Source organism: Narcine bancroftii, chromosome 14 (genome assembly GCF_036971445.1).
Source record: "Narcine bancroftii isolate sNarBan1 chromosome 14, sNarBan1.hap1, whole genome shotgun sequence".
In the NCBI taxonomy this organism is placed as follows: Eukaryota; Metazoa; Chordata; class Chondrichthyes; order Torpediniformes; family Narcinidae; genus Narcine; species Narcine bancroftii.
The window spans coordinates 60554463-60576748 of NC_091482.1; the positions used below are offsets into that span (position 1 = coordinate 60554463).

General features: G+C 40.2%; 1 protein-coding gene across 1 annotated transcript in view; it reads left to right on the plus strand.

Moving 5' to 3' along the window:
* The window catches only part of LOC138749913 (long-chain fatty acid transport protein 2-like), a 36570-nt gene that overhangs the window by 13869 nt on the left and 415 nt on the right, over positions 1 to 22286 (plus strand). The window contains exons 5-9 of the mRNA XM_069911956.1: positions 4544 to 4738; positions 10326 to 10416; positions 17986 to 18184; positions 19104 to 19201; positions 20891 to 21021. Of these exons, the coding sequence (XP_069768057.1) occupies positions 4544 to 4738; positions 10326 to 10416; positions 17986 to 18184; positions 19104 to 19201; positions 20891 to 21021 (714 nt within the window). The remainder of the gene's footprint in view (positions 1 to 4543; positions 4739 to 10325; positions 10417 to 17985; positions 18185 to 19103; positions 19202 to 20890; positions 21022 to 22286) is intronic.

Below are 22286 nucleotides of genomic sequence, written 5' to 3' on the forward strand. Positions count from 1 at the left end.
ATTCCTTAACACAGTGCATCTGTTATCAGCTCTGTGATGTGAGTTTTGTAAGCTCTTTGGAAGATTATTCCCCTCCGACTGATCACCACTAGTGAGTGACAAAATGAAACAGGAAATGTGTGTATGCAAATTATTCATAGTTCACCAAATGAAGTCAATTTGCTCAGGAAGGAGCCTGTTTAAAAAGCAGTGGAAGCTGAACACGACAGTAAAAGCCCAATAAAATTCAGTGCTGGAGATGGTTGTGGATAAAACCTAAAATGAACCAGTATTTAGACTTTCAAATAGATTTTAATAAGACCCTGTGCAAAATTCGAGGACATGGCATAGGAGGTAATGTGGTGACGTGGATGGATAACTGGTTGGCAGCAGGAAGGACAGAGGATGAGAGGAACTTAATAGATGACGAAAGGCTTAGATTGGGTGGGCCGCCAGCACATCTTTCCCCAGGGCAGCAACTGTCATTAACAGAGAACGACAATTTCAGGTGAGTGGAGGGAAGTTTAGGGGAAACATTAGAGGTAAGTTTTATTTTTACACAGAGAGTAGTGGAAGCAGGTGCAATAGGGACATTGGAAAGACTTGGATAAGCATATGGATGTAAGAAAAATGGAGAGTTGTTGGCTGTGAGGGAGGGAAGGGTTAGATTGATGTGGAGTAGGGTTTATACAGGTTGCCACAACATCGTGAGCTCAAGGTCCTGTGCTGTGCAGAGAGTGGTAATAAATCAGTCCTCTGAAAGTACCACAAGATTCATTGCTGGGACCTCCACTGTTTACGATATGCATTGATGATCTTGATGAAGGAATTGAATGTAATATCTCTATATTTGCCATTGACAAATATAGTGGCAGTGTGAGCTGTTAGAAAGATTCCATGATACTGCAGGGTGACTTGGACAGATTAGGAGAGTGGGCGAATACATGACAGTTGCAGTGTAAATGTGAGGTTATCCATGTTGATGATGATAATAGGAAGACATATTACCTAAATGGTGAGTAATTAGGTAAGGGGGAGGTGCAATGAGGCCTGGTGCATCAGTTAGAGAAGGAGGTGGTGAATAAATCAAAGGGCAAGTTGGCCTTTACTGCAAGGGGTTTTGAATAGAGAAGCAGGGATGTCTTACTCTAGTTACATTGGGCCTTGTGGAGGCCACACCTTCAATATTGTGCAGTTTGAGATTCCTTATCTGAGGAAAGGATATTCTTGCTATTGAGGGAGGGCAATGAAGGATCAGCAGACTGATGCCTGAGGTGGTAGGACTGAAGACTGGACAGATTAAGGTTATACTCATTGGAACAAAGAATGAAAGAGGATCTCCTTGAGACATGTAAAATTCTGACAGGACTAGACAGGTTAGAAGTAGGAAGAACGTTTCTGATGTTGAGCAAGTCCAGAACAAGGGTTCTCAGCGTAAGGATAAAGGGGAAATCATTTGGGACTTAGATGAGAAACTTCTTCCCTCAGAGTTGTGAATTGTGAAACTCTCTACCACAGAAAATTGTTGAGGGCATTCATTAGATATATTCAGAAGGAAGTTGAATGGGACTATTAGCTAAAGGGATCAAGGGGTACAGAGAGAAAGCAGGAATGGTGGTCTGAGGTTGTATGATCAGCCATGATTGTATTGAATGATGGTGCAGGCTTGATGGGCTGAATGGCCTATTCCTACACCTATTTTCAATGATTCTATAAAAATCAGTCACCAAAATTGATCAAGTCTGGACATTAATGCAGCTTTCCGATGAGGCCTTGTTACATTTATGGAGCTGAAAGATTGATAATGTAAAAGCATAGATAAGTATTCACAGTTACAGTTTGTAATATTGCAATAGTGCAGTCAATGAGAAGGAATGGCAATTCTTAAAGGACTTGACAGGCTATATACAGGAAGGACATAGTTATGTTTATGGTCATGGTGGGTATGGAAAGGTTCAATGCTGATGGCTGTTGGAAAGAAACTGTTCTTGAACCTGGAGTTGTTGATCTTCAGGTTTCTGTACTTACAGTGAGAAGAGGTTATAACCAGGGTGATGGAGGTCCTTTATGATGTTGGCTGTCTTCTTGAGGTAGTGCCTTGCATAGAAGTCAGAGCGTGTGATGGAATTGCCTCAGGAGTAAATGGAAGGTTGATGTGTGGTGCAGTTTCGGTGACTGAAGTCTCTCTCTCCAGAGCTAAATCTATTGATATGCACAAAAACCAAGTTCTTGCAAAACTTGGGGTAGAAAATTCCAACTATTCATGTTTCATCTAATCTCGGTTTGAAATCCCTCCATATTCTGAAATTATGCCTCCTTGGCAAAGGAAAGCATCCTTATTGAATATAACCCGTCAGATCCTTTGAGCAAGATGTCCTCTCGTGGTCAAGAATGACATCCCAGTCCTCTCTGCCTAGAAAACCTGCCATTGCTGGAACAAGTGTGGTGAATCTTACTTGCTCTGGGTACGGAGGCCAAAATGTCCACAGTGGTCTGGTCTCACCATAAACCCATACAATTGAAATAAGGCTTTCTGTATTGAAGGAAAAGCTCACTTGCTGCCTTTCATGTTGGCTTTCAGTAATTTGTGTATAAACACATGTGGGTCCCTTTGAACATCCATGTTGCCCAGTCATACGTGCCCTTCTTTCAGCATCATCCATGAACATGGAAGATCTCACATTCTTCTGCATTATTTTCCAGCTGCCATGTTCTTGTCCACTCACTCAGTTGGCTCCCATTTCTTAGAAGCATCTTTATACAGGAAAACTCCTGGTATTTGGCACCTGTCGGGATTGGTAGATGGCAGATGCATCAATTTTTCGGTTGCTTGAGGTTGTGTGATTGGCAAACTAATGGTGAGGTGCACCAATTTTAAATTTCCATATTTTTTTACCTATTTATATTCCACAATTTTTTTTTGCTGGTTGCATGAGGCTGCTGGTTACAAGAATTCCGGATAACTGGGGATTTTCTGTATTCTTTTTTTACTTGCAATCCCACCTAGTTCAATAGGATCAGCAAACTCATTTGATCCCCTCAGCCAAATTATTCAGGTAGGTTTTGACAAAGATATGAAAAGTTGGGACCCAGTCCTGATCCTGTGGTACCCACAAGTCATAGCCTAACCCAAGAATAGATCCATTAGTTCTGACTCTGCCTTCTATCTGGTTACGGGTTCTCAACCCAGGTTCATTTCTTCCCTCCAATTCCATGCACTCAAACCCATTGATCAACCTTCAGTTGGGACTTTATCTAGCACCCTCACAAAATCCAAATTCAGCACATCCTCTGTGGTCTCTTTGCCTCAACACATCAGCAGATGATCTCATTACTACTGCAAGTTCTTCTGTCTGTCCATTTCTGCTTTAACGTCCTCACTGGCTCTGTCTCCCCTATATGAAGTGAATTCCAGATATAAAATAATTTCCTGAGCAAGAAGTTATCTTAGCAACCCCACAAATCTCTGCCCAGAGTTTTAATAATTCCTCACCCCGAGAATAATGACATAATTCTTCTCTGCACCCTCTGGAGAATCTTCACATCCTTTTTAAATTGTGCTCAAGTGTTTAGCAGAACTGCCCTGCTGTGCAATGTGCATCATGTGACAAGTGTGAAATTCAGAGGTTTCGTCACACTCCACCAGAGTGTTGGAACATTGGAAGGGCACATCAATGGAAGCAGAAGTCTTGGTGCTTTCAATATAACAATAATTGAAAGCTCTTGCAAAATCGTCAGTCTCTTCCCCTATAAAAGATTGCAAAATGGTGGAGAGTTGTAAGTTTCCAGCCACCGGTCTATTCAGTTCATGATGTTCTAGAGCTGAAGTTGGAAAATAGCATTGCCCAGTCCCTTAGTGATGTTCCAATAATGGAAGTCTGGAGACCAGATAACTTGTGTAAGAGATTAACTGATTTTCTTTTTAGCTCTGTGGTGACCTGAGCTAAACATTTAGCTGCGGGACAGTTCATGGTTTCCTGAATAATACCTTGCAGTCATTAATATAAACGACAATGGATCCAGCACCAATCCCTGCAGCATAATACTGGTTACAGACTTCCAGTCTGACAAACAACCCTCCACCATCACCTTAAGTCTCCTGCTGACAAGCCAATTCTGTATTCGATTGGCCGTCTCGCCCTTGATCCCATGAGATACAATCTACCAGAATAGCCTACCATTCGGAACCTTGTCAAAGGTCCTGCCAACGTCTGTTTCCCACAACAAAATTATGCTGCCTATATCTAATCAATCTTTACGTTTAAATCAGGGTGGCCAATCTTTTAATTTTTAATTTAGACATGCAGCATGGTAACAGGCCATTTCAGCCCTCAAGTCCATATCGCTCAATTAACCTACACTGCACGGTATATACTCTTGAGCTGGAATGGCCTGTTACTGTGCTGTATGTCTAAATTAAAAGGTTGGCCACATGTGGTTTAAATGAATTCTGTCCCTCAGGATCCTCCCCAGTTATCTATCCACCCAAGGGTGTGTGACAAAGCGCACAGCTCAGAAATCATTTTCCCCCCACATTCAAATAACGATTGAATTTTGTTCGTAGAGGAACAACGACCAGGATCACAAAGTGCGGCTCGCTATTGGGAATGGTGTTCGCACTGATGTCTGGAAGGAGTTTTTAAATCGATTTGGAAACATCCATGTTTGCGAGTTTTATGGTTCCACAGAAGGGAATATTGGCTTTATGAACTATGTGGGCAAGGTTGGTTCAACAGGACGGATGAACTTCTTGAGCAAGGTAAGGAAAGCATCTTGTGCAAGGAAGTGAAATTGAGAAACAGCAAATGTTACTATTTCCACATCGCGTCCTTGGGTAATAACCCTCTGGACATGGCCGTTCCTCTTGTGAGTTTAGGACATTTTGCCACCCACAATTTGATGCCAGATATTTTGGCTCGCTGCCCCACTCACTGTCTGCTGGCCGACTCCATCCCACTGCACTGCCTGAACCCCTGGTGTTGCAGAAACTTCCCCCAGGAAACCGCTGCCCTGGGAAACAAGGGCTTTTTGTAGCTTATGGCGATATATTTAAATTATTAAAACAAGGTGGGGAACAATCAAAAACAAGGGCATTTGGTAAATTATAACGATGTATTTATTATATTTTTGTGAGTTTGATAACATATAATGGATTATATAATTAATTGAATTTAAAATTATTAAAAACAATCCAGATTTTGTGCTCATCTGGCACAACTTGCACAACCACTGTGAATATAACTACTGTCGCCATTCTCTCTCTGTAGTACTGTTCACACAGCTTTTGAAAGTAACCAAACTTTTTGGGAAATAATTTATTAACATTTGAGCAATTAAAAGATAAATATGGAATAACACAAGGTAAAATGTTAACATATTACCAATTGAAAACTTATTTAAAAGATAAACTGGGAAATAGCTTGAGATTACTAGAAAGTAGCAACTATGAATATTTAATTTCAGACACAATGATAATTTAAAAAATTATTACCAACATGTACATCAAATTGCAATATAAGGAAGAGGGTGAAATAAAGTATAAACCGAAACAAAGTTGGGAAAAAGATTTAAACACCGAGATAAAGAACGAAACATGGGAGAAGTTATATATACGAACAATGAGGAACACGATAAATACTAGATTATGTATGATATTTTTAAAAAAGAAAATAACCAAACAGAGCAGTCTATAATCACAACCCTCAGTACAAGTGATAGGGCACAGATAGGCCTTATTAACAAGAAACCTGCATACACATACATATAATTAATATCCTGCAGCATATTATTAATGACAACTACCGTTAAATCTGCCGCTGCCATTGCCACCAGTGGAGCAGTTTCCTGGGGGAAGGGAGTTTCTGAAATGCTGGGGGTTCAGGCAATGCTGCAACACTGGAGGTTGCTTGACCAACGCCAAAGTGTGGGCACCAAAATGTCTGAAGGGCTACAAGTCTCTTATTTTCGCCAAAATGTCTGTCGCAAAAATGCAGGTGGTAAAGTGGCTGGTGTCAAAATGTGGGTGTCATAATGACCAATTCTAGCCTCTTGTACCTGTTGTGTTGGCAGAGCTATGAAAACACAAGCTCACTTAGATTGGCTGTTATTTCTTTTGACCTCTTGCATATTATTCAGCACTCATTGAAATAATAGGTGATCCTTGTGTTCCTACTGGGTGTACTTCAACACAAGTTCCTCCTACTTAAAACAATTTCGAGCCTTGACAAACACCAAGCCCGAATTAAACTCTTCCTCCTGCACATTATTTTTTTAATACTTTATTTTCATTTTGTGGACAGCATGCATCAAAAAACAACCATTAATTAAATACATACATTAAAATGAAAAGTCAATGGTACAAGTTGTCCATATCTTCAAACAGTCCCACCCCCTCTCTCCCCAAAACAAAGGCCCATAGAGAAAAGAACAATGGATAAGATGTAAATGAAAAAAGAAAAAGAGAGAAGCAAGAAAGAAAAGAAAGAACTGCTGGGATCTGGTATCCAGTTCATAGGATCGAATTCCTTTTCTTACCTAAGTCTCTAGTAGGGGAAAGAACCAGGATGTAGAACTCAGGAACAGGTTCAACCCTGCATTGTGCAAATATGGCTGCCATATCTGCAAAGCATTATAATTCTTCCTTAGATTATGTAATTTTCTCCAGGGGAACACAACTATACATTTCTGCATTTCACTGGGGCTGTGTCTAGAAGGGGATCAGACTTCAAAGTAACTGCCATATGTTTCCTGGCCACCACCAGTGAAATTTTAAGAAATTCTAATTGATACTTGGACGGTTTCATTTTCGATTTTATGTCACAGTATTTCCTAAGAGAAACAATTCTGGACTTTGTAGTAATTGTTTCCCAATAATTTGATTTAATAAAATTCGTAAATTTTCCCAAAAGGGTTTCACTTTTTTTTAAATGTCCAATTTTCATTTTATTGGCTTCTGCTTTGCATCTCATACACTTTTTAAATTTTTTTTAAATTTTTCACACTATGAACCATATTGACCAAAATACACAAACATTTCCCTCTTGAATATACACCGTCATTTTCTCCCCTTTTTCCCCCTCCCTTCCCTCCCTCCTTCCCACCCCTCTCCCCAACCACTAAACATTCAACATATGCAATACATTAAACCCATTAAACAATTTCATCACACAATGAAAATAAACAAGAAAATTGTGTCATCTACTTTTATACACTGGGTCAGTTCATTTCGTCTTCTTCTCATTCTGTCATTTTAGATGGTGGAGGTCCGCAGTAGGACCTCTCTGTTGTGTTCCATGTACGGTTCCCAAATTTGTTCGAATACTGTGATGTTATTTCTTAAATTATATGTTATTTTTTTCCAGTGGAATACATTTATTCATTTCTATGTACCACTGCTGTACTCTCAGGCTATCTTCTGATTTCCAGGTTGACATAATACATTTTTTTGCTACAGCTAAGGCTATCATAATAAATCTTTTTTGTGCTTCATCCAAATCGAGGCCAAGTTCTTTACTTCTTGTATTACTTAGAAGAGAGATCTCTGGATTTTTTGGTATGTTATTTTTTTGTGATTTTATTTAATACCTGATTTAGATCTTCCCAAAACTTTTCCACTTTCTCACATGCCCAAATTGCATATACTGTTGTTCCCGTTTCCTTCTTACAGCGAAAACATCTATCTGATACTGTTGGGTAAGGGTTTCATTTTAGTGCACAAATGTTAAAAGTTTCCAGTTTCTTCACTGCATCTAAAACATATATCCAATATATTAGAATTTAATTTATGCAACTTCTGTGGGGTAAAATACTGCAAAAAATATTGTATTGAACCAATCTATATCTTACATTAATTGTATTGGTTATGCATTCCTGACATAAATAGGACCAGTTCTTATCACCATTGCAGAAGTAAACTTTCTTGTGTTCCCCTTTCAAATCAGAATCTCCATTTCTCTGCACTCTGGTTACATCATGGTCAGTCCTGATTCATCTCTGAAAAAAAGCTCTTAATTGAAAGTAGCAGAAGATTGTATTATTAACAATAATATATTTGTTTTTTTAACTGTTCAAATGACATAATTGCCCTTGCAGGTACCAATCTTCCACATACCTGATCCCTCTATGTAGAGTTTTATTATCCAGGAATTAATCTATTTTGACTCGAGGGCATTTTTTGAGATATTTTCCCTTTTGATCCAATTAAATTATTCAATTTGTACCAAATATTCAAAATATACTTTGTTAATGATGCTTCCTTTCCACCATAAATATATTTAGGGTCCCATTTATATAAAAGATCTTCTCCGACTTGATCCAGTTCAATTTCTACCCATGAAGGCTTGTCTCTTCCACCAAAGAAGGAAGTGGCAAATTTCATATGGGCTGCCCAATAGTAATATTTAAAATTCGGGAATTGCAAACTCCCCCCATATGGTATTTCCAAGTTAGTTTTTCCATGGTGACTCTGGCTAACCTTAACTCTCAAAAGAAACTTCCTAATTAACTTATTCAAATTTTGAAAAAACTTCTGTGATAGTGCTATTGAAAGAGTCTGAAAAAGGTATTGTATACGTGGAAATATATTCATTTTAATACAGTTAACTCTTCTGATCAAAGTTATCCATTTATTTAAGTCTTCCTCAACTTTTTTAAGCGGGGGGGGGTCATTCATTTTGTACAAATTGTTCAAGTCATTATCCATTTTTATCCCCAAATACTTAATCCCATTCTTTAGCCATCTAAATTGCGTATCTTTGACAATTTGTATAATCCCTATCAATTAATGGCATAACCTAACTCTTATCCCAATTTATTTTATACCCAGATACCCTCCCATAATCTTCCAAATTTTGACCTAATCCAAATTTTTCTGGTACTTTAAATACTCCTGCACATTATCCATATCTATCCCATTCCCTGGATCTGCCAGTCAAATGTTTCTAATTTCCACCATCTATTGTTTACAGTTTTAATTCAGTGGTTCTCAACCTTTCTCGGTCTAAAGCCCACTTGGTTTCCAGCCCAACCTGCCATGGCCCATTAGTGGCAATGACTGGGCATTATCTTCAAGTCAAAGGTGGCTCTATAAGAAACACAACTTTATCTAATTTAAAGTACTGTATTTCATTTAATATTTTGAAAGAACAAAAAATACTAGAAGCATACACTGAACATAAAAACTCCCAATCAAAATCAAAGCTCAAGCCACTTTAATGAGACCCCTGTTCCTGACGTTTCTTAGATAATGCACATCTGAGATCTGCCTCCACTTCAATGCAGTTTCGTGCCTTTACCTTCAACAGCAGCAATGTCTAAAAGCCTGATTCACAAAGATAAGTGGGTTGGGAAGTCTCCATTGCCCATATGTAAACACAACTTGGCCCAACAGTGGTTGGGATCTTCCACTGTAATTGAACCAATGGGCATCCCATTTCCTGTGATCATGGTCACGTTCATCCTGTTGATCTCGTTCTATCAGACAGTTGCACTTTAAAGTCCTCAAGCATTGCTTAATCAATTCAAATATTTATTTCATCTTAATATGTAATGAGACTCAGATTTCAGATTTATTGTCAGAGTACATACATAACATCACATAAAACCCTGAAATTCCTTTTTCCTGCAGGCCAGGCAGAATTACCACTTACTGGCAGTGCAAAAATAAACTACACAGCATACACATGTAAACAAATAAAGAACTGTAAATGGGTAAATAATGTAAGCAAACTGTGAAATAACAAGAGATTAAGAAAAATGAATAAAGTGCACAAGTAAGAGTCCTTAAATGAGCCCCTGATTGAGTTCGTCATTGAGGAGTCAGATGGTGGAGGGGTAGCAGATGTTCCTGAACCTGGTGGTGCGAGTCTTGTGACATCGTCGCCTCTTTCCTGATGGCAGCAATGAGAACAGAGCATGTGCTGGGTGATGTGGATCCTTGATGTTCTTGATGGTGGGGAGGGTTTTGTCTGTTATATCCTGGATTGTGCCCACTGTCTTTTGGAGGGCTTTATGCTCAGGGGTATTGGTGTCCCCACACCAGACCATGATGTAGCTGGTCATCACACTTTCCACCCTCACACATCAGTAGAAATTTGCCAGGATTTCTGGTGTCAAACCAAACCTCCAATGTTCTTAATAATCCTCAATGATTGTGCTCTGGAGGTGAGGAAATCTATGATCCAATGACACAGTGGTGTGTTGAGTCCCAGGTCTTGGAATTTGCTCAGAATGTGTTGGGTTCGGCATGAATGAGATGGGCCAAAGATCCATCTATGCATGTGACTCCCATGAGTTTGTGCCAATGCTCTGCGACTAACACTCTGCTCACCTCCTGTTTCCACTCCCAGCGGATTCAACCTTTTTTCCTGGTTAAGTATGATGCTGAGCTGGAGGGTCCAGTGCGAGATTCCAATGGCCACTGCATTAAAGTGCCTACAGGTAAGAGATTGGGGTCAAGGATATTTTTCCAGCCACATTTTGGGTCTCACAATTTGGTGCCCACATTTTGGCGACCACAATTTGGCCCGTCCACCCAACTCATCATCTGCTGGCGGACTCCATCTCGCCACACTGTCTGAATCCCTGGCATTGCAGAAACTCCATTCTCCCCAGGAAACTGCTTCCCCCACCCCCCACCCCGACAAACAAGGGCTTTTCGTAGCTTATAGTGATATATTTAAATTAATAAAAATAGTTGGGGAACAATCAAAAGCAAGGGCTTTTGGTAAATTATAAAACTATGTTTATTATATTTATTATGTTTAATTACATATAATGGAATATATAATTGAATTTAAAAATTATTAAAAACAATCCAGTTGAAAAAATTAAGGTTCATAATAAATAATTATTTATCACTCTACTAACACTTTATTTGTATCATAGGTGATTATTTCTTTAATAAGTGTAACAATAAATCCCAAAATGTTTGCCGGAGGAGTGGTTTTCTGCTGCAGGGTGTTTCTGAAATGCCAGGGGTTCAAGCAGTACTGCAACGCCAGCGCCAAACTGTGGGCACCAAAATATCCAAGTCTGAAGAGATTGTGCTGGTGGCATGAGTTATCGCTTCTTCTTGCAGAGATTAATTTTTTAAAATATTTTTGTATCTTTCACACTGTGATATCAACCAAAATATATACAAATGTTTCTCATTAAATATACACAGTGGCATTTTCTCCCTCTTTTTCCCCCCTACCCTCCCTCCCCCCCTTCCTAACCCCTCCATAACCAATAAATATTCAACATCTACAATAAAACCATGAAACAATGTCTTCACACAATGAAAAATAAACAAGAAAAATGGGTCATCTACTTTTACACACTGAATCAAGTCGTTTTGTCTTCTTAACATTTTAGGGGATGGAGGTCTGAGGCAAGCTCTCTCTGTTATGTTCCATGTATGGTTCCCAAATTTGTTGAAATAATGTGACTTTATTTTTTAAATTGTATGTTATTTTTTCCAATGGAATATATTTATTCATTTCCATGTACCATTGCTGTATTCTCATGCTCTCTTTCATTTTCCAAGTTGACATTTTACATTTTTTTGCTATCACTAAGGCTATCATAATGAATCTTTTTTTGCGCTTTATCCAATTTGAGGCCTAATTCTTTACTTCTCGTGTTACTTAAAAGAAAAATCTCTGGATTTTTTGGTATGTTATTTTTTGTGATTTTATTTAATATCTGATTTAGATCTTCCCAAAACATTTTCACTTTCGTACATGCCCAAATTGCATGTACTGTTGTTCCCATTTCCTTCTTACAGTGAAAACATCTATCTGATAATGTTGGATCCCATTCTTTTAACTTTTGAGGCGTGATATATAACCTGTGTAATCAATTATACTGTATCGTGCTCAACCTTCTGTAGATTTATAAAGGAAAGGTTAACTATTGTAAAAGGGATTAGTGGGTTTTGTGTTGATAACAATTTTGGTATTTGGTAATTCGTTTTTTTCCTTTCTAACTGGATCTTCTTCCATTTATTAAGTAAATGATGCAATACTGGTGAGCTTTTATATTACACCAGCTTTTCATCCCACTTATAAAGTATATGTTCCGGTAACTTCTCCCCTATTTTATCTAGTTCTATCTTAGTCCAATCTGGTTTTTCCCTTGTCTGGTAAAAATCTGATAAAAATCTGATAAATACCTTAATTGTGTGGCTCTATAATAATTTTTAAAGTTTGGTAACTGCAAACCACCTTGGTTATACCTCTCTCTTAATTTATCTAATGCTACCCTCGGTTTTCCCCCTTTCATCAAGAATTTCCTTATTATTCTCTTTAGTTCATTAAAGAATTTTTCTGTTAAAGGAATTGGTAACGTTTGAAATAAGTATTGTATCCTTGTGAAGACATTCATTTTAATGCTGTTTACCCTCCCTATCAATGTTAGCGGTAATTCTTTCCATTGTTCTAAGTCTTCCTGCAATTTCTTTATTAGTGGCTGATAATTTAGTTTGTAGTTTGCTTAAGTTATTATCTAACCTGATCCCTAGGTATCGGATTGCTTGTGTTTGCCATTTAAATGGTGATTCTTTTTAAAATTCTGTATAATCTGCGTTACTCATTGGCATCACTTCACTTTTATTTGCGTTGATCTTGTACCCCGATATTTCTCCATACTCCTTCAATTTCTTATGTAATTCTTTTATTGATATTTCTGATTCTGTTAAGTATACTATGATGTCACCTGCAAATAAGCTGATTTTATACTCCTTCACCTTTATTTTTATCTCTTTTATTTTATTTTCTGTTCTTATCAGTTCTGCCAATGGTTCTATTGCTAAGGTGAACAATGAGGGGGATAATGGACATCCCTCTCTAGTTGACCTATTTAATTTAAAGTGACTCAATACATATCCATTTACTGTTACCTTCGCCAATGTTCCATTATATAATGCTTTAATTCAATTAATATATTTTTCTGGTAGATTGAACCTCTGTAATACATTAAATAAATAATTCCATTCTACTCTGTCAAAGGCTTTTTCTGCATCTAAAGCAACAGCCACTGTTGGCTTCTTATTTCCTTAAACAGCATGAATTAGATTAATAAGTTTACAGACATTATCCGCTGTTCGTCTTTTCTTAATAAATCCAGTTTGATCTTGTTTTACTATTTTTGGTACACAATCGGCAATCTGTATGCTAATAATTTCACTATTATCTTATAATCTGAATTCAGTAGAGATATTGGTCTATATGATGCTGGTGTTAATGGATCCATCCCCGTCTTTGGTATTACTGTAATTATTGCTGTCTTGCATGAATCTGGCAAGCTTTGTGTTTCTTTTATCTGGTTCATTACTTCCAGGAGAGGACGAGTTAATAACTCTTTAAATATTTTATAAAACTCTATTGGGAATCCATCCTCTCCTGGCGTTTTATTGTTCGGCAGCTTTTTTAATATATCCTGTACTTCCTCTATTTCAAATGGTTTTATCAGTTTGTTTTGTTCCTCTTGCAATTTTGGCAGTTCAATTTTAGCTAAAAACTCTTCTATTTTATCATCTTTCCCCTCGTTCTCAGTTTGGTATAATTGTTCATAAAATTCCTTTAAAGTCTCATTAATCTCTATTGGGTTATATGTAATTTGTTTGTCGTTTTTTTACTTGATGCCAATACAGTTCTTTTAGCTTGTTCTGTTTTAAGTTGCCTGGCTAATATTTTATGTGTTTTTTCTCCCAGTTCGTAATACTTTTGCTTTATTTTCATTATGTTCTTCTCCACCTTGTACCTTTGTAATGTTTCGTATTTTATTTTTTGTCCACCAATTCTCTCTTTTTCGTTATATCATCCCTTTATACTAGTTCCTTTTCTGTACTTACTATCTCCCTTTCCAACTGCTCTATTTCCCAATTGTAATCCTTTTTCATCTTAGTTACATAACTTATTATCTGCCCTCTAATGAAGGCTTTCATTGCGTCCCGTAATATTAATTTGTCTTTCACTGATCCTGTGTTTATTTCAAAATATGTTTTAATTTGGAATTCAATAAACTCTCTAAATTCCTGCCTTTTAAGTAGCATGGAGTTTAACCTCCATCTATATGTTTTTGGTGGGATGTCCTCCAGTTCTATTGCTAATAACAGGGGTGAATGATCTGATAGTAGTCTAGCTTTATACTCAGTGTACCTAACTCTCCCTTGAATATGGGCTGACAACAAAAACATATCTATTCTTGAGTAACTTTTGTGCCTACTCGAGTAATATGAAAATTCCTTCTCTCTTGGGTGTTGCCTCCTCCATATATTTCATTTCCTGCATTGATTTAACTATATATTTGGCTACTTTATTCTTTTTACTTGTCTTTTGTCCAGTTTTATCCAACATTGTGTCCAAATTAAGGTTAAAATCCCCTCCTTTTCCTTGTGTAACTACAATCTTCAAAAAAATATCCTGCATAAACTTTTGATCCTCCTCATTAGGTGCATATATATTGAGCAAATTCCAAAATTCTGAATATATCTGACACTTTATCATTACATACCTCCCTGCCGGATCTATTATTTCCTCTATTTTGATTGGTACATTTTTATTAATTAATATAGCTACACCTCTAGCTTTTGAATTATTTGATGCTGCCGCTACGTGCCCTACCCAGTCTCTCTTTAACTTATGTCCCACTTCAGTTAGATGCGTTTCCTGCACAAATGCTATATCTATTTTTTCTTTTTTTCAGTAAATTTAATAGCCTTTTCCTTTTAATTTGGCTATGTATTCCATTAATGTTTATAGTCATATAGTTCAACATGACCATCTCATATTCTGTTTACACCTCATTTCTGCTTCCTCACCACCACCAACCCCCTTTTCCTTTGACAACACACTTAAAACATAAAATACTCCAACAATTCCCACATCCAATATTACCTTAACTGCAAATACCCCACCCTCTCTGAGTTCCCCCTTATCCCTTGCCGGGCAACCACAACTCCGCTTTCCATTTGGATTGCGATCCTGTTCGCAAGCGTCAACTGATTTTGCAGTGATGGTTATTCTCTCCCTCCCAACCTCCTGCCAGAAAATGTTTTTACACATATAATAAAGCTCTCCCTTTTTTCCCCCCTTACTTCCTTCCTCCCCTTCCCTTTTCCCTCATTAGTTCTTTACATGTACATTGTTTTTACATCTTTATATATACGTTATCACCGTTCTTCATTCTTATTACATCTCTTCATCTCTCCTGTCCTGCAAACGCTCTGCGAATTCTTGTGCTTCCTCCGGATCCGAGAACAGTCTGTTTTGTCCCCCGGGGATAAATATTTTAAGCATGGCTGGATGTCTTAACATGAATTTATAACCTTTTATCCATAGGATCAATTTTCCTCTTTAAGAGTTCAAAACTTATGTCTGGGTTAAAAAATATTTTTTGACCCTTGTATTCCAGTGGTTTATTATCTTCTCTAATTATATCCTTGCCCACTCCAGTATATTTTCTCTTGTCGTACATCTCAAAAATTTTACTAAAATAGATCTTGGTTTTTGATGTATCTGTGGTTTCGGAGCTAGTGCTCTGTGTGCCCTTTCTATTTCCAATCCTTCCTGCATTTCAGTCATTCCCAGGACCTTCGGGATCCATTCTTTTATAAAATTCCTTCATATCTGTGCCTTCTTCATCCTCCTTCAGGCCCACTATTTTTATGTTGTTTCACCTACTATAATTTTCCAACATATCAATTTTCTGAGCTAACAACTCTTGTGTCCCTTTTTTTTGTCACTTTCTTCCAATTTTCCTCTTGAGTCGTTTACTTCCATTTCTACAGCCATTTCTCGTTCTTCCACATTTTCTACTCTTTTCCCTATTTCTATCATGACTAGTTCTAATCTTTGCATTTTATCTTCTGTTCTTTTCATTTTTCTTTTAATTGCACTAAATTCTAATGACAACCATTCTTTTAATGCTCTCATTTGTTCTTCAAAAAAAGCTTTATCTATATTCTGTCCATCTGTTTTACCTTCTATTTCTCTGTGAAGATCTTGGTCTTCTTCCTCTTCTTCTGTGTCTGTACCTGTATTTGTGTCGTCTTCTTCTTCTCTTCTTTGTATCTATGTCTCTTCTGATTTTCCTGATGAGTTGCTTGTATCACTTTGTCGGGTCTCTTGCTGTTGGTCCTCTCCTTCTGAGCTGCTCATCCGTCGGGCCTCCTGCTGCTGTTCCTCTTGCCGTTCACCCCGTTGACTTTCTTTTTCGCCTGGTACTTCACTCCCTCTCCTGCCACCTTCCTCATCTTCTAGCTGAGAGCCTGGTGTCGGGTGTCACTCAGCTGGTCGCGCCATGGTTGCCCTCTCCTCGGCTGAGCCCCCCTCCCATCAGTGTTTTCTTTTACCCTAGATTGCGCACTGCTCATGCGCAGCTCCTTGCGCGTGCACAGTTGCGCACTTTTGTTTGGCTTAGAGACCCATTTTTGCAGTCCACCAGTCAGGTGGGGGGGGGTCGCGACTCCGCAGGGCCTGCACCAACCTCAGAGAACGGGCGTTCTTTGCCACCATGGCTCCCTGTTCCTTTATGCAGATAAGGCCTTCTTCTTTCTTTTTCGGTGTCTTTTCTTTTTTTTTCCCATTGCTTTTACTTTTTCCTTCTTAGGTGCCATCTTCTTTCTCTTCACTGTAACTTTATCTTTTATTTCTTATATTTTATATTTGTTGAACTTTGTCTTTTCTTGACTTTTTTTTCTGGAAAGGGCTGGTTTTACCCTACCGGCCACTATTCCATCACGGAACTCCTTCTAGAGATTTATCCTTCTCAATGTCCAGCAAGCAGTCACAGATCTGTCCTGGTAAATGGTTAGTCTACATCAGGGTGGGAATTTTAAATTTATACATGACAGGCCCTTCCAGCACATGAGCTCATGCCGCCCAATTACACCCCAGTGCATTTTGAACAGTGGGAGGAAACCCACACAGACATGAGGGGAACGTACAAATTTCTTACAGACAGTACCAGATTCAAATCCTGGTTACTGGCACTGTAACACTGTTGCACTAATTGTGTCACCCCTGTAGTTCACTTGTTCAAGAAATGTAATAGAGAGAATGCTGGGAATTATAGATCAGTGAGTCTTGTGTTATTGGTCAACAAATTAATGGAGTGGATTCTTTGGGACAGGATTTACAAGCATTTGGAGAAGCATTGTCTTATTAGGGACATTTAGCATGGCTTTGTGAGGGAGATGTCCTGATTTATGAGTTTATTGTGGAAATGATGTGGTGCATAAGGTATTTGACAAGGTTCCCAATGGTAGGATCATGAAGAAAGTCATGGAAACCTAGCTACATGGATTCAGAATTGGCTCGCCTACAGAAGACAAACAGTGGTAGTAGGTGGAGCGTATTCTTCCTGAAGGCTGGTAACTATTGGAGTTCTGGAATCTCTGCTCCTTGTGATGTTTAAAAAAGAAACTAACTTGGATGGGGATGTTGAGGGGAGGGTTAGTAGATGACGCAGAGGTTGGAGATAGTGTAGAAGTTTGTCTTCGGTTACAACGGGATATAGGTAGGATGCAGAGTTGGGCAGAAATGTAGCAGATGGTGTTCAATCTGGAATATTGTGGAGTGACATCATTTGGAAGATTCAATTTGAAGGTGCAGTATGTTGTTAATGACCAGATTCTTTGCAGTGTGAAGGAACATAGGAATCAAGTCCATAGATCTGAAGAATATCATGGCTGAAGGGCCTTTGTGAGCTATAATGATTGATATTCTAAATCTGTCAAGATACCAGCGCAGGTACCTGCTCACACTAACCATCTGAGACTCTCAAAGAAACAATATTTGTGTATTTATTTGGGGATTATGGGCAGGAGCTGAGTCCAGGATCTGAATGTAGGTTGAAAGCAGCAGAAGGCTGAAAGTCCATATCTTCATCTGGATTGCAGTATTTACAACTTCTAATTGGTGAAAATGCACTTGCTAAGAGTTCTTCACTTGTCTCATGAAAGATTGCAGTCAAATTTGTAAATATAAATGAGAATACCCGTCTAACCTGCTGCTCTTTCAGGGGAGGTTGGGCTCCTCATTGGAAAAATCACCCCCAAGACTCCGTTTGCTGGGTACATGGGAAACAAAGAGCTGACCGAGAAAAAGCATCTGAGGGATGTGTTCTGCAAGGGAGACCTTTACTTCAATAGTGGTGACCTGATGTTGCTGGACCATGACAACTTCATATACTTCCAAGACCGCATTGGGGACACATTCAGGTCAGAGGGATGGGAGGGTAATGCCACGTGTTGTAGTAACATGATTGTGTTTCCTACTTGAATCGGTGTCATAGAATCGTACAACACTGATAAGTCCTTCAGCCCAATGTCCATTGATAACTCAGTTGACATTCCAGGTTAGTCCCATTTGTCTTTCTTGTTCCGTACCCTTCCAAGCCTATTGGTTGGTCCCTATCTTTCCAAATATCCCTCCTAGCTTCTCATGGGATCTGACCATACACTTGATCTTGCCCTGGGAGGTGGTGGGGGGAGGGGGGGGGGTTTGACCTCTAATGTGCTCTAAGGCCTGCTGAAACCTCCTCCCTGGTATTTCATACTTGGTCAAAAAACTGCAACTCATTTGCTTCAATTCCTGGCCTCAGTAAAGATTGAAAAATAATTATTCAAATTATCACCCATCCCGTGTAGCTCCACATAAAGACAGCCCAATTCTCTCTGTAGCCGTCCTTTCAATATATTCCAGCGTTTCAGAGCTGTGTGTACAGAAGGGGGGGGGGGGGCATTTCCATTACAGCATGTTGCTGCATGGGGTGGTGGAAGGGAGGAGGTTCTGCTGCAACAGAGGGCCCAAGAGGCTCGAGTGTCAGGTGGTCAGGTCAAGGGACACCATGCAGAACTCTGCTCCTGCTGCTATCATTGATCAACTACACATCAGCGAACCGATGGAGGTGAACTGGGGCTGTCCCCTGTCCTCGCAGGTTGTTATTGTACAAAGGTCCCTTGCACCTCGTTGAACAGAACCATTCCATTGGCTGATCAATACAGATGTACTCAGCCATTGGCTGCCTCCTGTGTTTGTCGAAGCCCAGCGTAGGTCGACGCCGACTCCTTCACTAGAGTCTGCCATTCAAAATGTTCTAAATCTCTGCATTAGTGTCAAATAATTATGCAATTACAGGTGGAAAGGAGAGAATGTGTCCACTGTCGAGGTGGCTGACGTTTTGTCCATGCTGGAGTCTGTTAACAATGTCTGTGTGTATGGAGTCACAGTGCCAGGTGAGTTACACAGTTCGTCCAACATCTGGGAGCCCTGGACATAGAGTCTTGTACACGGAAACAGGCCCAGCTTGTCCGTGCCGACTAACCTTCCCTTCTGCTTTTGTCCCTCCTGCCCACATAAGGCCCAGACCCCTTCAATCCCCAACCTTCCACGGAGTTTTCCAAGTGTTTCTTAAAGAAGCTAACGAACCTGCCTCCACCGCTGTATAGCTGCTTGTTCCATATGTCCACCCCTCTCTGCCCCCTTGTGTCCTTTCTAAATCCCACTCCTGACCTTGTAGTTATGCCCACTTCACTTAGATTTTCCTTTTCCAGGAAACGGACTATCACCAATCACCTTCACTGCCCCTCATAGACATCAGTAAGATTTCCTCTCCATCTCCTCCACCCTGGGAAAACAAGCCTTGCTTTACTAGTCTCTCGCAATAACAACTTCCCTAATCCAATTTCAATAAACTCTTTGACGTATCTGGCCAGATGAACCTCCTCAGTCACTGACAGATCCTTTCATTTAATTTACTAAGGATCCCTGGAGCGTTTAAGATTCAATTTATTGTTATGTACACACAAAATCCTTTGTCCTGCAAAGCTACAGTCATCAACTATTTGAGATTCTTTTATTGTCATGTAATATTGCACAAAATTAATTTTAGTCTGCCATAAGGTAGACAGATTCACTATCTGAAGAAATTGCCCAGGGCCCCCTATGGTCAGAGAAAAAGAAGCAAAAGAGAGTGCCCTCAGAGTCACCAAGTGTCCATGGATTCGCCTCCAGTGCTCCTGCAGCCACCCAGACTTCAGTTGAAATCGTCGGCCACCTGAGCTCCAGATCCAAACCTCTAACACGATCAGGAAGCCTTCAGCACCCTCAGTGCCTTCTTGCATCCCAGATCCAATACCTGGTACTCTTTCAGCCAGTCTCAAACCAATCTCCATCAGTCCACAGCCCTTGCGTGGGTTCCTTGCCTCAGCCCACTTCCTGTGTATTCTTCAGCCGCAGAGCCCCTCACTGGTCCGTTGCCATAGTCACCTCTGCTTTGTCTCCTCTGCTTCTCCTTCTCAAATGGGGCTGGCCTCCCCGTTTTATGGTGCCCTGTGCCAGCCCTCTGCTTCGACGCTATTAAAACAAGAAAGAGAATTTTTTTTAAAGTCCCTTTTGAGCCCTCTTCCTCCTCCGTCATCACTGCCTCCAGTGCTCCTGTACCCTCGGTAACTGCACAGCCTCCTATCCGGACCAATAGTGAACCCCAGCTCGAGGTCCTTTATTCAGATCGACCCCTGGTTCTGAATCCCAGGGCCTTCTGAGAGGCCAGCTCACCATTGCACCTCATGAATTGTGGAGCAGGCTTGTGGGGCCTTTGGCCGCTGAACCTGAACTGGAGCCTGCCCCAGTAGCCACATTTAGCTGCTGGAGCTCCGCACAGACATCACACAGAACTGTCAAAAGCCTCCTTGACCTCGGCTCAACCCTGCCCGCTGCGGTGGTGGTGTTTCTCTGCAGAATTGTCAAACAGGAAGGATCAATGGGCTCTGACTGAGTGGGTTGTCAAATGCTCATCACGAGACCTGCTAGGTCATTGACCGGTGGTTGTGTTGTGCCCAGTACTGCCTGAGAATAATGAGCTATGATTCAGACTGTTTGCTCTGTGTACCAGTAACCAGTCGTGTATGACCCATTCCCTGCAGGCCATGAGGGACGAATTGGGATGGCTGCCATCCAGCTGCATCCTGGGGTGGACTTCGATGGAGAGCAACTATATGAACACGTGGTCGCACACCTCCCAATTTATGCCCGTCCTCGATTCCTCAGGCAACAGGTGAGGCTCATGAAACTTTTCTGTGTGATGCTCCAGAGCTATATATCTGCAGCCAATCACTGACCGACTTCTGATGAGGTGATACATAGCCTGGCAACAGATGAGCCTTGTCACATCAGTTGTGTTGTGTAGAAGGACCTGGGAGTGCTTGTGCATGAATAGCAGAAGGTTGGTTTGCGGGTGCAACAGGTAATTTTTTTAAAATTTAGACATACAGCACAGTAACAGGCCCTTTCAGCTCATGAGCCCATGCCGCCCAATTACCCTCAATTGACCTACAAGCCCCTGGCATGTTTTGAACAGTGGGAGGAAACCGGAGCACCTGGAAGAAACCCTCACAGACGGGGAGAGGGGGGTGGGAGAATGTACAAACTCCTTACAGACAGGGCTGGATTCAAACTCCGGTTGCTGGTAATGTAACAGCGTTGCACTAAATGGTACATTAACCGTGCCATATTCAAGAAGGCAAATGGAATGTTGGCCTTCATTGCTGGAGGGATTGAACTTGAGAGCAGGGAGGTTATGCTGCAACTGAACAAGGTACTGGTGAGGCCACTCCTGGAGTACTGTGCACAGTTCTGGTCTCCTTACTTGAGAAATGTTAGACTGGCTTTGGACGCAATGCAGAGGTGGTTCACCAGGTTGATTCCAGAGATGAGTCTTTGAGGATAGATCGAGTTACCTAGGACTATACTTATTGGAACTCAGAATGAGAAGGGATCTTATAGAAACATATAAAATGATGAAAGGCATACACAAAATAGAACCAGGGAAGTCTTTTGAACTGTTAAATGAAACTAAAACCAGGGGACATAGCCTCACGATTTGGGAATAGATTTAGAATGGAGATGAGGAAGAACTGCTTCTCCCAGACAGTAGTGAATCTGTGGAATTCTCTTCCCAAGGAAGCTGCCTCATTAAGTGTATTTAAAATAGATAAATAGATTTTTGTATTGTAGAAGAATTAAGGGTTATGGAGAAAAGGCAGGTGGGTGAAACTGAGTCCGCAGCCAGTTCAGCCGTGATCTTATTGAACAGCGGATCCGGCTCAATGGTCCAGAAGGCCCCCTCCTAGTCCTAGTTATTATGTTCTTATTGGGGACAATTTTGTGCAGGAGGGGAAAGTTGCAGGGATGCATTGAGGGTTCATACTGGGGAGCAGTTTTAAGGAGGGGTTGTACTGGAGACAATTGGGAAGGGGGGTTGTATTAGGAGCAAGTTTGGGGTTAATTGTCTGGACAGTGGCAGTAACTACCATTATTCTC